This window comes from Danaus plexippus, chromosome 17 (assembly GCF_018135715.1).
Source record: "Danaus plexippus chromosome 17, MEX_DaPlex, whole genome shotgun sequence".
NCBI classification, from domain to species: Eukaryota; Metazoa; Arthropoda; class Insecta; order Lepidoptera; family Nymphalidae; genus Danaus; species Danaus plexippus.
Window position 1 is genome coordinate 5,964,923 of NC_083548.1, and position 16,374 is coordinate 5,981,296.

The following is a 16,374-nucleotide window of genomic DNA, read 5'->3' on the forward strand; positions in this document are numbered from 1 at the left end:
ATTTTCATAAAATAAAGTAAAAATAAAGACTTTCAATAAAAAAATAAAATAAACATAGTCTACTTTGATACAGCTTCTTATGTTCCTTGTGATATAAATAATGATACTTAAAAAAAAAAACTCTGAAATCTCATCTTCATTAATTATTCTTAAATGTCAGTTTTTATGTCTTTATAGTATTTTACGAAAACTTTAACGATACATAAATCTAAAGGAGGGTATTTTTTCTTTAACAGAATTATTTACTGAAGCGTTCGATTTTATGGCACCAATAATATTTTGAATTGCGTTTCTTAAAAGCTTATATTGTTTAAATAAGATAAAGTTTTGGGATTTTTGTAACATATTCATTAAATTTGTGAATAATTAGTTGGCAACAGTAACTTAACAAAATAATACCTTTTGTGTTTCTCGTGTTTTACATAGCGTCACGATAAAAGTATTTAGAACGCAAGATATTATATGCAATTTAATTGGAATATTGTTTTCTAAATGTCACTTCCTGTATATGATTCATGTCGTATAAGTTTTTTCCATTGCGTTTAATGATATTTTAATACCCTTTTCATAAAACCCAGTACCCTTAGAACGAGCTTAGTACGTTACACAGAACACCGACGATCACAAAGTTAAACGTATTTCATTTATAAGTCTACGACTATTATGTCGTAGTAAAGTTTAAATTGTAAGAAGTATAAAAGAGATAGAAAAAAAGGATATAGGGCTTATAAATAAAAAATAAATCATTATTTTTTTTTAAGTTAATTTATATTTATAATACAATAGATGCATACATTCTTACCAAAAAAAACTGGTGTCTACATAATTACAAATGTTATGAAAATTCTTTTCAATAAATCTTAGCTGTATATAGTAATAAGTCCCGCTTAAGGCTTTCAAAACTTAAAAAATAAAAAATAAAAGAGCGTTCCTTCTCGGGGAAGAAATGAAACTTCGTAATATTGGAATGATAACAGATAGGGCTAGATTGATTTTTAAGGAAATTGTAGTGTTCGTTTAAGACAAACTTAATTGTATTTACAAATCACATGCAATGCAATGCCCGCATGAGTTCGAGCTCCACGTATTCCCTCTCGCTCTGTCTTTTTATTCCCCCTCCAAGCCCCCCCACCCCGAACGTTTAACTCAACATTGTTGGAAATCACAATAACCTGTTAAATATCCCTAGTAATGCTGTCTAATTGATATTTATTTGTTTATTAATTGAAAAACATACGGCTTATATTACAATAAATTATTTCAGTAAGGCAGAGCTATTTGCATGAACAGTTTCCACAGTTATTTTGATGTGGAGTGTCTTATACCTTACAATTAAAAAAAAAATCCTATAAATAAAATGTTAAATATTTATTGAAATCTGCAGATAGTTAAGTATTTTTTTCATTAAATCTTTAGGATTAAATCATTAAGCGTTATTGGGTAAAACTAATTTAGTCCCTATTTTTAAAATACACATAGGAAAGGGTGCTCAATTATTGCATGATATAATTCCTCTACCTCCTTTTTATCCGTGTGCAACTAGACTTACATCGATTCTTCATTATTATATCTTCCTACAATACGGACAAAGAAATAGGTACGCCTCCTTATTAGGTTCATGCAAAATAACCTAGGTACAATTTCGTAGTCTTCGAAGAATGATGGAAGGCTTGTACTAAAATAGTATATTTACAATATGAGACTTCATTTTATTTACTGTCAGGTGGGATGGATGTATGGCAATCACACACTATCGAGTACTTATTAAAAAAAAAGAACTTACGTCACTCGATGACATTTAGACGTTAGTATTCAATTATAATTTTCGAGATTGGTAAATGAAATACAGGATTTTCCCTTATCCATTTATAAATACATGTCCGTCACGATATTGATGCACGTACGATAATGGTTCTAAGCTGTATGGTAATAAAAACAAATTTTTAAGCAACATTTCTAAGAATTAGTATAATTTTAATACAAGATAAACAAAATGAATGTTCAAAATGGCTCCCCAAGTTAGATTTAATATAGCTACATATAACAAACTAATACAAATAAATTATAATATTTTTTTTTATTAATACATAACTCACGTTGTATAAGCATTATAAAACTTTTACGTATATAACGCGTACGTCTTGAAATCCGCTAACGGTTATATCGATTAAAGGATATTTTAAATTAAACCAGATATTTTATTTATGTCTTTACACCGGTACAACTAACGGTCCGTTTATTGCACAGCGGTGATAGAAATACGAATGTTTTATTTGATTTTAGTATTTAGTTAAATTTATAAATAAATATTAAAACTTTTTTTATATAATCAATTATATTTCCTATTAATTTTAATATTGGCTGATTGTAGTTAGCTTAGTTACATATATTATTAGTAAATAAAAAAAAAAGATTTCGTTATTGCAAATGGCGTTGTGTAGTCGGATTTATTTAGGATGGAAAACTAAATTATTGTCTTTTTTATAAGTCTTTAAGTCAATGATGCTATTTATTGAAGTACTTTGATAAGACTGCTTTTTATACTGAATATCTGTTGAACCTTACAACACTTATACCCTATAATATATTTAAAAAAATATTTTCTACCATACCTAAAACTTCGTCAAATATTCCAACTTATTTAATATAAAAAAATAATTTGCTGCCATATCAAAGAGTTCATAAATTTATTACTCACTATATTCGGAAGACAATGTACTTGACATAACAATCGGCAAAAATAACTAAAAATAATTCAGAAGGATCCTGTGATGCTCTCGTGTACATATAAGATGGTTTAAGGCCAGCAACATCAGTCTGCATCAGATGCTCGACCACACAGCACGTATCAAGCTTTAATTTTTTATATTTTTATTTATTCACAATGGCGTCGGCCGTGTTCAAGATCAGTGCCATATTTATGTTGATCGGTATCTGCGTAGCGGACATCGGTGAGTTTGTATTTAATAAAAAATATATAATAATAATACTAAATAACAAATTGGCGGTATTTACATTCCGGCATTTACAGTATACAAACAGACTATTTTTTTTTTTTTCAAACAATGTTTAGAGTAGAAAAAAAATTCATCGATATTAAAACTGGACTCGATTCTCATTATAAATTTTCCTCTTTGCAGAATTTATATCGATACCGGTTTTTAAATCGAATGACATTATAAAATATTGATCATCACTAGCAATAATTTATTCTTTTTAGTTTTTAACTACCTTTTATTGTAATGTATTAAGGAGTGTAGCTTTAATAACCCGTTATAAGCAAAAAGTTATTAACAAAAATTTATTTCTCTTGTACATTTAATGAGAATTTTATTTCAAGCTGTGAAAGCATATGCATATTTATATTGTTTACACTAAATTCACTGATATAATTTATATTGAAGATATTGTGAGAAGGGCAAATAACTTTTAATTAAAATATGTAGTTATTACTAAATTAAGTTTATCTTGAGTAAGTCACACGATATCCATTCCCATATATCCTATAAAAAAACGCTAATAAACTGACTTAAATATTTTTCAACATTATAATTCCTCAAAAATATTATTACTTACTTCTCTGTATGTTATATAAAACTATCCTAAAATAATCGGATTTAATTGCAATCCAAATTAAAGTTTAAACTACTATCGGCAACTTTAATTCCACGTATCTATGTATTTCTTTTGTTATAAAATTGGCTTTACCACTTGGCAATTATTTCTTAATAATATATTTAATGTATATCCTGATGGAAATCACTTAATTACTTAATCGTAAAAATCAACTTGTCAAAATTATATATAGATTTATTATATTTAATAAATTATTCCACAATAACCTTATTCATACAACAACTGGTAACATTATTCATCTTTAATTAGCCTAAGAGATTTTTTTTATATAATCTATATTGATTCGGGTAATTTAATAAAAAAAAAAACTATTTAAAGTAACTATTTCATAATTAATCCTCAATTATTACAACATGATAGAGGTTCCGGGAAACTTGACGTTAAGCTGTTATTTATTGATAATTACTAGTACAAATCAATATACATATAATAAGACGGTAAAAATCTAATGTCTGTACATTAAATATATTTTCCAAAAAAACTGATAGGAGGCAATTAAAGAAGAGTCATAGAAACCAAAAGACAATCAATTTTTGAAATTTTTGTCTGTCTGTCTGTTACGTTATAACTTCAAAAGTACTCAACGGATTTAAACGCGGTTGGATTACATATAATTAGGAGCATTGTTAAAACTTTGTTCCGTCAAAATCGATAAAGGGAAAAAGAAATTATGGTCAATTTTAAGTTTGATATATATATGGTTATGCGAAAAGCGATTAACACGCGGATGGAGCCGCGGGCAACAGCTAGTTATAAATACAATAAATTAATGGAATCGCAAACATATATAAGAAAAATATTCATAACATGGTTGATATTGTATTGGAAAAAATTCTCGATAAATAACTTTATACGCTTATTTTGAATGCAACTTTATGTGTACAGTTAAATATTACAACGAACTAATATTATTATTGCTAATGAGTTAACGTAACGAGAATCATATACCGCTTCCACAAACTGGTTAATCTAAATTTAAATTGATTAATTTTTAGCTAAACCTATATACATTTTATAAAATGTGAAAATGTTTTTTTTAAATTGTAAGTTTATAACCTGCTACGTAATTTAAATATATAAATATTGTACAAATCATACAAGAAAATCTTGTAATTTATTTTTTTTAGCACAGATAAAAATTTATTCAGAAACTTGTTAAATAGGCCATAACAGGAACTGCATCCTGTAGGGACAACTAAAATACCGTTGCACTACCCGTTATCCGTTAGTTTGATCTCAATCTAAGATAAAATTCTCGTCATATCTAAAACCACTGTTGATAACAAGAACTTTTACGGAAGAGAAACTTTACTATCCATAGAACTTTGGAACTTAGATATATATATATATATATATTGAGTCATTTGAGATATTTAATCAATAAAAAACACACACTTAATGTTTTTTTTTTTTGAGAATAGGTTTCCTACAAAATAAAACACTGAACAGTTGTTTATACGGTTCAATTTTAGTCAATGCCTTGAGATAGGCTGAATGAATCATGATCAAAGTCTAACTGTCAAAAACAACATGTAAGATGTAATGTCATTGTTAACTCATTTTATTATATATGTAAATAATATTACCATAAATAAATGTCATATTTGACGTAAATATGTAACAATCAGTAATTAATAGTAATCAAATGCTTTAATGATAATTCATATTAATTTGCATAACGGAATAATATAAAAACATCATAACCTTGCTTGTAAAGTCCTGTTCTAGATCCCACACAATGATGTACGTCAATGATACAACGTTAACAAATATAAAAAAGTTATAATTATAATGCCTCCTATACTTCCGTAAACTTTAAGTGATTTGATGTGATTTTTCTTAAGAAAATACTTCTGTTTATATAACAAAAATTTTCTTGCAATTACTATTAACATGTATAAATATGTTGAGAAACACTAATGTAGCAATTTATATAAATAATGCATGAATATTATCCGTAACATACCAGTAAACTGTACCACGTACATAATGATCATCTGAGATCATTGCAGAATTCATCCGGTTTGCTTCCGCATCTAATAATTGCACCGCCTTTGTTATAAATTGATTAATATTACAAAGAACTACAATTAAAACATTATTTGAAAACCGTGAAAACCCACATTGTGTAGAAAGAATGGGACATCACTTAAAATATATGTCCAGAAAATCTGACAAGACTGACATAATTGTCTAAATTGGCTGTAAATTTCAAACCCTCGCACAATAGGTATGTCAAGGCAATTGTTTAGAGATTGACATTTAAGTTACATTCGGTTGTTTTTTTACTCAAATTTATAGCATTTATTGTTATTGAAATAAAATAAGTATTTTTTACAATTATAACGTACCTAATTCATATATTATTTATGTACCAATATATAGAATATTTTTTGACAATGACACTGTGTGAAGATATATTTTAAATTAAACAATACCTAGAACTCTCGAATTAAGGAAAAGTTTAATTATATTATTATCAGAGATATTTTATCGATACACAACTAGAACGCGGACTTCTCAGTCTTTACTGAGAACCGCATGTAAGAAGGTCAACTGAACACGATAATAACATGGCTTTAACCGGATCTAAACTAACAAAATAATATAAGAATAGCGTGAGAATTCGTTTCAAACATGGAAATTACTATTTTAACCTGATCATACTTATATATTATAATTAATAAAGTAAAATTTTATATGCCTTAGCGCCAAACTTGCAAATATAAACACTCCTGACTCCCGAACCTGTATTCTATGAGCACTTTTAAATATGGTACATTTCTTTAAATTCAACTTAGTCCCAACTAATATGAAATAAATTAATCTGAATGTATTCATAGTTTTTATACCATAAGATACGCTGAACTGCTTATAAAAACGTTATTTAAAATTATGTCTCCTATAAACATTGACGAAATTATTGACGTCAACAAAAAACAACCTGTCAGTCCTCTGGTCATTAACATAAATAATTTCACGTATATCCTAGAGAATGTTTTTTTTTATTCTCCATACATAAAAGCTAATACCTAAAGGATATAAACAAACGCGACATGCTTATATATTATCGCTTATATACTAGATTTGCTTATATATCGTGTGTGTATCAAGAGATACGAAAACATTACTCTTTTAAATATTATTGCGTTGTATAAACAAGGGAATCATATATTGTTATATATATGTAATTAATATAAAGAAAATTTTGTTTGTAATTTCTCAAAACCTATTTAAACATGGCGAGTAAGTAATTTATCTTATTTTCAGGTCTTCAGCCAGTGACAGACGCTTGCCTCGGATGTATCTGCGAGGCCGTGTCTGGATGTAAACAGGGTCTGCAGTGTGATGGAGATTCCTGCGGTCTTTTCCGCATCACTTGGGCTTATTGGGCTGATGCAGGGAAACCCACTTTGCCAGGATACTCTCCTGATTCACCCGATGGTATGATATTTTTGTTTATATTATCTTGTAAACTTAAAAGGTCTAATATTATTACATAATGTTTTTATGAAAACAATTCTTAAAATCCACATCATTAAACTTAAATGGTTTTTTAGTTATTTATAAACCGACTATTCTAACATATCATTTTCGTTGGAAGTCATTATATTTGTCACATAAAGCCAGATGTTGTTTTTGTTGAAAAAGTTCAACAGTCAAGAAGGTTTTATTTTAGATGTGGAGCATCAAAAATGTTAAAATAAAAAAAAAAACAATGACACATAAATATTCTGCTTTTAATTGCTACCAAAACCAATAAACCGGTAGAAACTATAAAGGACATTGAATCATTTATTTTGACATCGGTTAATAGTGACCGTGAATAGTATACAAGGTTTAAACATTATTTATTACCGCCTTGAAAAACACTTTAATGGAGGTCACTCAGTATGTTCGCTGTAAATCTGGAATACCTACCTCGATGACGCGAACTTAAAGAGGCTTCATTATGTACTTAAATCAATATAGCAAATTTGTATTGCAATTTTTTACTCGTTTTTAAAAAATTGCAGACACTTTTGTTGCAAAATTACGTGAATTTAAAAAAATTCTTTAACCAACATCAAACGTTAATAGTACAATTATAAAAAGCCTTGTTTTTTTTTCCAGCGTATCCTAAATGTACCAACGATCCACACTGTGCCGCATTGGCAGTGCAAGGATACATGAGGAGATTTGGACAAGTAAGTATTAGTTTAATTGGAAAATAAATTATAAATTTTAATACACTTTTCTATATCTTAAATAATAAAAGAGTTATTTAAGATACTTTAAAAAGAAAACACTCTATAAATTGATAAAAAGATATAAAGGCTATAATAATATCGACGTAACAAATAAGCGATTTTAATATATTGTATATATATATATTATTGTACATAACAAGCCAAACAATCTGAACAGCATATCAACAGGGTCAAGAGACACGATGAACTCATACCGAGAATCGAGACAGTGAAATATAGCTATAAAGAATAATATTATTATAACAGAAAAATGATTTTAAGTTATGTACGAGTTTATAAGGAATCTGAATGTATCACTGAAGATTTTTGTATGACAAACGTTTGGAGACTATTTTATTGTTCTGAATGCAAATTAGTGCTAAACAAATAGATTGACGCAAACATTTAAAGCAAACATGGCAACACTTTGGAACAAGGACGGAATATAGAGGGTTTTTGTTCAAAAATAAGTCGACAATAATATCAAAGTTGTTCCTTACCCGGCTTTGTATGTTTTTTTTTCTTTTAAGACTTAATTTTAAAAAATCATTCGAATTACTCTAGCAGTTTTTGATAAAAAAAAAAATACCAAAAAAATAATCCAATTTTTCTTTACAACTCTTTTTTTTTGATACTGTATACATACTTTCATAGATAATAAAAAAGTCCAACATAATTCGAATAAAACAAAATTTTCGCTTTTTAATGAGTATTAAAAAAATCTACTTTAAAATTGCGATTCTGGATTTATTTATTCGACAAAATAAAATCAATAAATTATATTTCAAATATTTCGCTGTCTGATATTCAAAAAATATAACGCTGTCAAAGTTATACATTAAAGTGATTGGAATTAATAAATTTGCATAAACTCGTGTCATTGTTAAATACATCTGGCATGATGTCACGAAACTAGTTCTGCGATCAAAATGTCGAACGCTACATTTTTTATTTACGTTTATAGACTTGGTTTAAAAACTACATAGTTTTTTTGGGAACCGCTCGTATTTTTTATTCTATTACATGTAGAAGAAAGACGTTTTAAACAATTCAAAGTCAAAATGCACTTTGAACGATAAATACAAGTGAGATTTCAAATTTTTATTGATTGCTATAAAACGACAAAAGTGTAATTTGTAAATAATTTTAGACGTTAAAAGAGAGGAGGGGGGGGGGATAAACAAGAATGTGACTTAATGACAAGTGAGGAAAGGATGTCAAAAGCTTTAAATTCAAATGCTAAAATTTAAAATACTCACTCAAACGCGGCACTTCAATGTGAATGAAAAACTTAATTATTTACATACTCTATCTATACTTATTAACATTTAACACGAAGTCGATCTATTTAATAAACACAGTTCTTAATAGTAAGGGTCTAAGTATGGAATTAGCGTGACATAAACTACGGACGTCACCCAATGACATTACACCTTCACCCGTGTAGCAAGCGAAACGAATTTGTCCGAAATTTTTGAAACTTTTACTATTAGCTTCATTTTATAAAAAAAACAATCGTACTTTTAATAAGGAATAAATATATTTTCTAGGACTGCAACAACGATGGTGTTATCAATTGTTACGACTATATGGCGATACACAAGAAGGGCGGATACGGATGTGGTGGAGAGTTGCCATTCCAATACGTGAATGTCTTCAACCAATGTGTCGCAGCCGTGGCCTTGAAACAACAACAGGGAAAGTAATAAGCACTCAACAACAGTACAGTAGTAAAGGCTCAAGAAATCAAATATAACTGTCGGATAGATTTTAAAAATACAATGGGTTTTATTTAAAAATGACATTCTTTATTCCATTCATTCATTCATATACGTTCATAACACTTTAATTATCTATATTTGAATGAATGATAAATATTCGAATTCGGAATAGTTTAGTTATGCAATAAAAAATAAAACTTAAAACACTATCATTAATATATACATATAGTCATATCTGTTAAGGAAATAAATATTTTTTATGAATATATTTTTATTGTAAATAAAGATAATATACAATAATTGTTTGTCTTTTATTTTTATGTACTCTATATGGTATTCAGTTCTGATATAAGATTATAAGAAATATTAATGTGTAATGAGATCTAAGATTTTCGCGAGTTTTATTCATTTAAATGAAACTAGTATTATTCGGATTTACTACGCGGATTTTATTATTTAAAAAACTACATAATCCCGACGTTTCGGTTACTTTGCAGCAACCGTGATCACGGGCAGACGAGGTGTAAAGTAACCGAAACCATAACTACGCGGATTTTATTATTTAAAAACTACATAATCCCGACGTTTCGGTTAATAATACTAGTTTCATTTAAATATGAATGTGTTTCAGCAATAAACATTAGTTACAAATCTGTTACATCATAAAGTTTACAATCAAAGCATCCTTTAAAGCATCCATTATTGAAAATCATTTTTTTTAACCAGAACCGCAATATCGATCGCGGTAGGATACTGTTTATGATAACGGGATCCACCTCTTAAGAAATATTTTTGACTCGAAAAAGTTGGTATAAGTTCCCAAAAAGAAGTTTTAGAACAGATGAGGTGGGGTGTTTGTGTTTTCAAAGCCTTTCCGATTGGTCACATCTGTCCTTGTGAAGCAACGAATGATATCACAATTGGCACAAAATGTGACTTCATTCATGGTAAATCAATCAATTCCGCTGTTCCTATGAACTATGGTGGGTAACAAATAAATGTAGTGACCGCTTTGTGACGCTGAAAAAAAACCTCACCACTTCCATATATGTACTGGTTGAATCAAATGATGGTATCAAATAGCTCAAGTCTTGTCGTAATTTAATACAGCGGCAAAAAAACTAAATTAATGGCAGCCTAGATCAGGTAAAGGCGTTTGTCGTTTTCTTTAACAGCTCTAATTTCCTCAAGTTTAAGCAATCTGCAAAAGAAATCGCAGACAGAATGAGCTCGGTATGAGCTTCTACTCTACAATTAATTTTGAATAAGAAACAAATAATCCTCGAGCTCGTAAACTCTCGCTGATGTTAGTCACAGTTAGGGATCACACGACATCTCTTAGGGATAACCCTGAGATGCCTTGAAGCATCCGAAAACTTTTCAATGTTTTTCTGCACGTGTTGGAATTTCTCGAATCTTATTTCTTCTTCTAGGGTAGGAAAGCCTAGTGAGAAGGCAGTGACTGCCATTTCAAACTCCATCTATGTTGTGCCAGGAGTGGGTATCAACAGTCTGGTGCTAGCTTCTATATTGTGGCAGGTTACCTTAGTTAGGTTTGACAGAACCATATCCTTTTCGTATAAGCTATTACCCATTATCGTATTAAGACATATTTACTGAGACACTCCTTGGTTTGTTCCCAAACAGCTTGCATTTATTGGATAGGATATATCAGATAGGATGAACATAATCGCGCACAGTCCCTCTTCGTGAGGGTACGCTTTAAGTAGCCTCATGCGTCAATGTTATGGATGTAGTAAAAAGAGAAAAAAACAATGGTTGTTTGGTGGGGCAACAGGGAGTGTCAGACTCCTACTGACCGAAAACCTCCTCATGCTCCGAGCCAGGCTGCGGTAGATTATTGTGCTTGCACCCGCAACCCAGCTCGTCAACGAATCTAGGACCACATTTGTGATGGCCTGATGGTTCTTTGAGGCGCGCGCGGTACGCTGCGCGCCGTGCTCTTTGGTCTGGTTCTGATGGGGCGACAAGCTACCTTTGCTCGCCATCCGAAGACCCGCGTTATTTCTTCCCTTAGAAGTAGATATGTATTAAACATTTTCTGGACTAAAAAACTTCTTTCTCGGCATTACGGACAAATTAATCAAAACAAACGAAAACTAACATCACTGTGTCGTAAAATCAAATATTAATATTACATAAGTAGTAGTATCCGTTTACTGATACCACTACTCAACTGATAAGTACTTAATAGCAAAATTTTCCATATACAATTATTTGAATTTGAAGATGAATAATTAAAAGACAAAAATTGGACATTAAAAAGATTTAATCTAGATTTTGTATTGCTAAAATATCACACCATGAAGTACATTGGTCGTTTAAAAAAATACTATATGTAATAAGAGATTTTTCACGGCATTGTCGATTTTTATTACAGAATTAATATATGTTTTTTTGCAACCAAGAATAGAAAATAAAATATAGTAATAGTAGTCTAGAATTTATTTAGAACCGAAATAACTCACAAGACCAAAAAAAGATTACTTCGCGAATCATCTAAATTGGTCAGTCTTTGTCCCAAGAACAAATAAAATATTTAGACGCTCCGTATAAAAACAAAAAAATTAAAAAATATCAGCGCCTGTCACTAACATAGACGAAAAACAAAAATAGGAACATTATATAAATAAAAATCTTAATGTATATTTGTATTATATGCTATGTTTACAAATATATATATATATATATATATATATATATATATATATATATATATATATATTTGTAAACATAGCATATATATATATATATATATATACATGAAACTGAGAGAATAAAAACGATTTATATATAATTTTCAATAAATAATTGCAAAGCGTTATCTTTAAATTCGTATTCTACTTGTTTATTTGACCCCGGGGTGACTGATAATAAACAATACGGTGCCTGAATAAATAAAAATAAATGCAACATTAATTAAAAAAGGAAAAATCCCCTAATACACATATATTATATGAGAACTTTGAAAATTATTACTCTATATTGTGTCACAAAAAAGGTTATATATTTTTAATAGATCGAATGTACACGATTAACCTTCTGAATGTCCCAGCGTTTCCGGATGTAGTAATGCATTCGTACTGTGAATTTAACTTCTAAGAACATCAAGGAGGTTTAATGTATATATACACGTGGTCAGTTGTATATAAAAGCACGGGTGTATAAATCGATTCGCCTACGAGTGTCGCTATTTTTTGCTCCAAAGCCTAATATATTATGTCATCGTCAAAAGAATTCCTTACGCTTGTTTATGGTTTGTTTAGTATCATTGTGTGTTTCGTACGAAGTGAATTGTATTCACATTAAAATAAGTTACGAAAATGTTGCTTATACTCTTCCTTAGTGCGTTTCTGGTGTTCGAAGAGGTGGCAGGTGCGTATGTTTGCACTGATTTCCATGTCATTATGTAAATGTTTATTGTAAAACGAATATATTTTTGAGTATACGTTTGAATTCACTGTATCCTATGTTATAATATTATTAACTGCCATTTAGCATAAAAACAGTGATATGCACAAAGGGCCATACTATGCATACATACTTGCACATTAACGATATTGGTTGCATATAAGCTATTGTCTAGAATATAATTATAACTTGCACGATATAATGACCTTTCAATAACGATAAAAAAATAATGATCTAAAAATATTCAGAATAAGTTTGGATCGTTTCAAGCTATGACTAAAAAAAACGATAGCCGGATATCCGCATGTCAATAAGATTGGGTTTATTTACATTCAGCCCTTCACGTGTCAAATTTGAACGAGACGTGTCTTCGTTGTTTGTGCCACGTAGCGGGGTGTGATCTCGGTCATAGCTGCACGGATGGTTATTGCGGACCTTTCTACATCTCAAGGGTTTATTGGGTGGACGCAGGTAAACCAACTCTGCCGGAAGACAGCCCAGAAAGGAAAGAAGGTAAGGTTTTATTAAATATCCCAATTATTTTTTTTATTGGGATTGGATCACATTTATTCTGCCTGAAGGTTATTATGGTTTAGTACTAAAATTTTTAAAATGGGAACAGCTGTTTTGGGCTATCTTTTAGTAAACAACAATTCTTAACGAACCGAGGGATTTACATATATATAATATATTTCCTTCTAATTCAACAGCATATGAAGACTGTGCGAGAGATTTTTACTGCTCTATGAAAATCGTTGAAGGGTATATGGCAAAATTTGGCAAGGTAATTGGATATATATAAAAATATATTTTTATGTATATTTTTTTATGTATATAATTTAAAAAATAAACATTTTAATTTATATTAGTATCTATACATTATGTATTATTTTTTTTACTATGGAATAAAAATACGAATATGTGATTTGAATATTGTTTTCGAATGATTCCAGGACTGCAATGAAGATGGCGTGACGGATTGCTTCGATTACATGATGATAAACCACCACGGATCCACTTGCAGCGAACCATTACACCTCACACCTTTAGGACGCCGTCGGTTAAGACTGTTCCAACAATGCCGTTTGACAAATTGATCGATATATACAATTTTCAAGAGGAAACTTACTCGCATTAATTGAGACTATATTTTTCGGACGTAACTAAGAACTCGCAATTTTTATTAATTAAATTTTTTCCCGCTTTTTTTTTACTTTTCAGCAATCTTGATCACGGGAAAGCGAGATTACAGTCCGTAAAATGTAGTGTTATTTCTTAAACTGGACGTTTTTGATGCATTTACATTAATCATGCTTAACGATTGGCTTTTTTATTCCTATCTTACCGATTCGACAAAGATACTTGTTAAATTAATTGTACTAAATTGATTAAAAAGTAGCTTACTAATATTATAAATGCGTTATAAGTTTTATGGTGATGTAAACAATTTAAACAATGATATAACAAGCCAGTTTTTTTTAATCTATCTTAGGCGAAGATCCAAATAAAAAGTAGTAGACCCGTACCACGTCGCACGTATACTAAACACGAAAAGTTTTGAGTTTTCACGCTTATATCTACGTTAACGATGTCGTATGAATATATACCAGTAAATAGTTCAGTGCAATGTCTTATAACAATTCCGTATAAAATCAACAATCATAATTTAAATTAATAAAACTTTTAAAAATATGAAAGTCCCTACAAGTTATTTATTTTGTATGCGATAATTATGTAACAATAATATTAGGTAAGTGAGAATAAAGTATTCGATGTATTGCATACATTAATTATCTTATACATATACCTAACATTTATATTAATGCTGCCTTTTAACGACTGATACACGTAATTTAACTGTATTTTAGAAAGATTTTTTATCCTATTTCGTTTTAAAATTAACTATTAATGTCTTTAATATAATTGAATCTTTCCAATAAAAAATATAATTCTCCATACGAACGATATTATTATTTATTCCATACGTATTTTATAATTAACAAGAGCGTGATTTATTTCATATAATATATGTCGCGCCGACAGCCTTCTCGTATCGAAAATATTCCTTTTCGTGTTTTCGTTCATTATAATTGTTTTCAAATTACCCACTTCACCGATGTTAATAATTTTATTAATACATCAGGTGATTAGTTTTTTCCAAGTACCCACAATTGTAATACAGAATTTACCATATAAAAGTCAAAGCATAATCGTACTGAATTCATTCTACATTGGTCGCTCTTAGGAGCCACAGTGGTAGAATCTCCGCTATACAATTCTTGACATTCATTGTAACATTGTAAGAATTTGTTAGCAATAAACAAGTATCATTTTGAGTAAAGACTATCTTTGCTTCAAAATGGAAGCCTGTCCATCGTCATCGGTACTTAACGCCCAGACTCGAAAGCCTTTTAAAGGACTAGGGTCTTGGCCAAGGTTCCACGAGGATCCCCTCGCTCTCACATATATATATTATATTATCTGTATGTTATTTTAATTATAAAATTTTTATGCAATCTATCCATTATCGCTGAGCCTACATCTTTTTTTTTTATTGGACGCATAATTTTTTTTGGAAATTCACAACTCTTTTTGTCACTTACCTTAAAAGAAAAATATATTTTGTAGAGAGAACAAACTTATACACAATACCAGAGATTTGCAATAGCATAGAAGTGGCAAAACAAAAAAATGCATAATTGTATATATTTTAACAAAAAAAAAAAATCTCAAATGTATAGGTTTTTCTTTTGAAGTCCTTTCAGCTATCTTATTAACAACAGATATAATTACTTTATATTAATTACTGATTAAAGTTGTGTACTTGTGTTGATGGGTGGAACTCGCTGGCATTGTCGACTTAAAACATGTTTGTTTCGTTACTCTACATACAGAGAAATTCACATTATCATTCAAATGTCTACAGTAAAGCTTGGTACTATCAAGTAAAAACTGGAAACGCTCCGTGTGTAGTTTAACACTTATACTTGTCGTAAGGATACAGGTCAAACTGATTGACTAATTTGCTTAAATCAGTAGATTTTTTTTGGAATGTCACGGAGACTTAAGAAAAAAAGTAATAGTTTTATGAGCTCTTCGGTCGTTTCCTTATTTTATTTATCTTCTGAATCCGGCGACGAGATTATCTTTTAGTTTATTAAAGTTCATATAAAGAAAGAAAATCAAAAAGTCGAATATTCAAATCTTCGTACATAACTCACTTTATAGTTTAACGTGAATTTTAATTGAATAATTTAGATCAATGATGCTTTGTTAAACTATTATTAAGTATATCGTAAATTATTTAAAAAATTAACAACTCGATGCCAAGAAAACTACTTCTATTGTAGAACGAC

General features: G+C 29.5%; 2 protein-coding genes across 2 annotated transcripts; both read left to right on the forward strand.

The window, feature by feature from the left end:
* The first annotated feature begins 2,792 nt into the window (after positions 1-2,792).
* Positions 2,793-9,886, forward strand: LOC116771378 (lysozyme-like). Its single transcript, XM_032663222.2, has 4 exons — positions 2,793-2,951; positions 6,907-7,080; positions 7,750-7,823; positions 9,416-9,886. Exons 1-4 carry the CDS (start codon positions 2,885-2,887, stop codon positions 9,569-9,571), a joined length of 471 nt encoding a protein of 156 aa, XP_032519113.1. The 5' UTR covers positions 2,793-2,884; the 3' UTR covers positions 9,572-9,886.
* Positions 9,887-12,669: 2,783 nt separating this feature from the next.
* LOC116771398 (uncharacterized) lies at positions 12,670-14,983 on the forward strand. The gene is made up of 4 exons (XM_061523309.1): positions 12,670-12,982; positions 13,355-13,531; positions 13,729-13,802; positions 13,972-14,983. The coding sequence occupies exons 1-4, from the start codon at positions 12,931-12,933 to the stop codon at positions 14,113-14,115; spliced, it is 447 nt and encodes a 148-aa protein (XP_061379293.1). The 5' UTR covers positions 12,670-12,930; the 3' UTR covers positions 14,116-14,983.
* The last annotated feature ends 1,391 nt before the right edge of the window (positions 14,984-16,374 follow it).

Bases quoted from the DNA above. Each gene is read 5' to 3' on its own strand.
- LOC116771378 (XM_032663222.2), top strand. From the start codon at position 2,885: ATGGCGTCGGCCGTGTTCAAGATCAGTGCCATATTTATGTTGATCGGT. The intron at 7,081-7,749 runs GTATGATATTTT...TTTTTTTTCCAG, and splicing joins CTCTCCTGATTCACCCGATG to CGTATCCTAAATGTACCAAC. The intron at 7,824-9,415 runs GTAAGTATTAGT...TATATTTTCTAG, and splicing joins ACATGAGGAGATTTGGACAA to GACTGCAACAACGATGGTGT.
- LOC116771398 (XM_061523309.1), top strand. From the start codon at position 12,931: ATGTTGCTTATACTCTTCCTTAGTGCGTTTCTGGTGTTCGAAGAGGTG. The intron at 12,983-13,354 runs GTGCGTATGTTT...ATTTACATTCAG, and splicing joins GGTGTTCGAAGAGGTGGCAG to CCCTTCACGTGTCAAATTTG. The intron at 13,532-13,728 runs GTAAGGTTTTAT...CTAATTCAACAG, and splicing joins CAGCCCAGAAAGGAAAGAAG to CATATGAAGACTGTGCGAGA.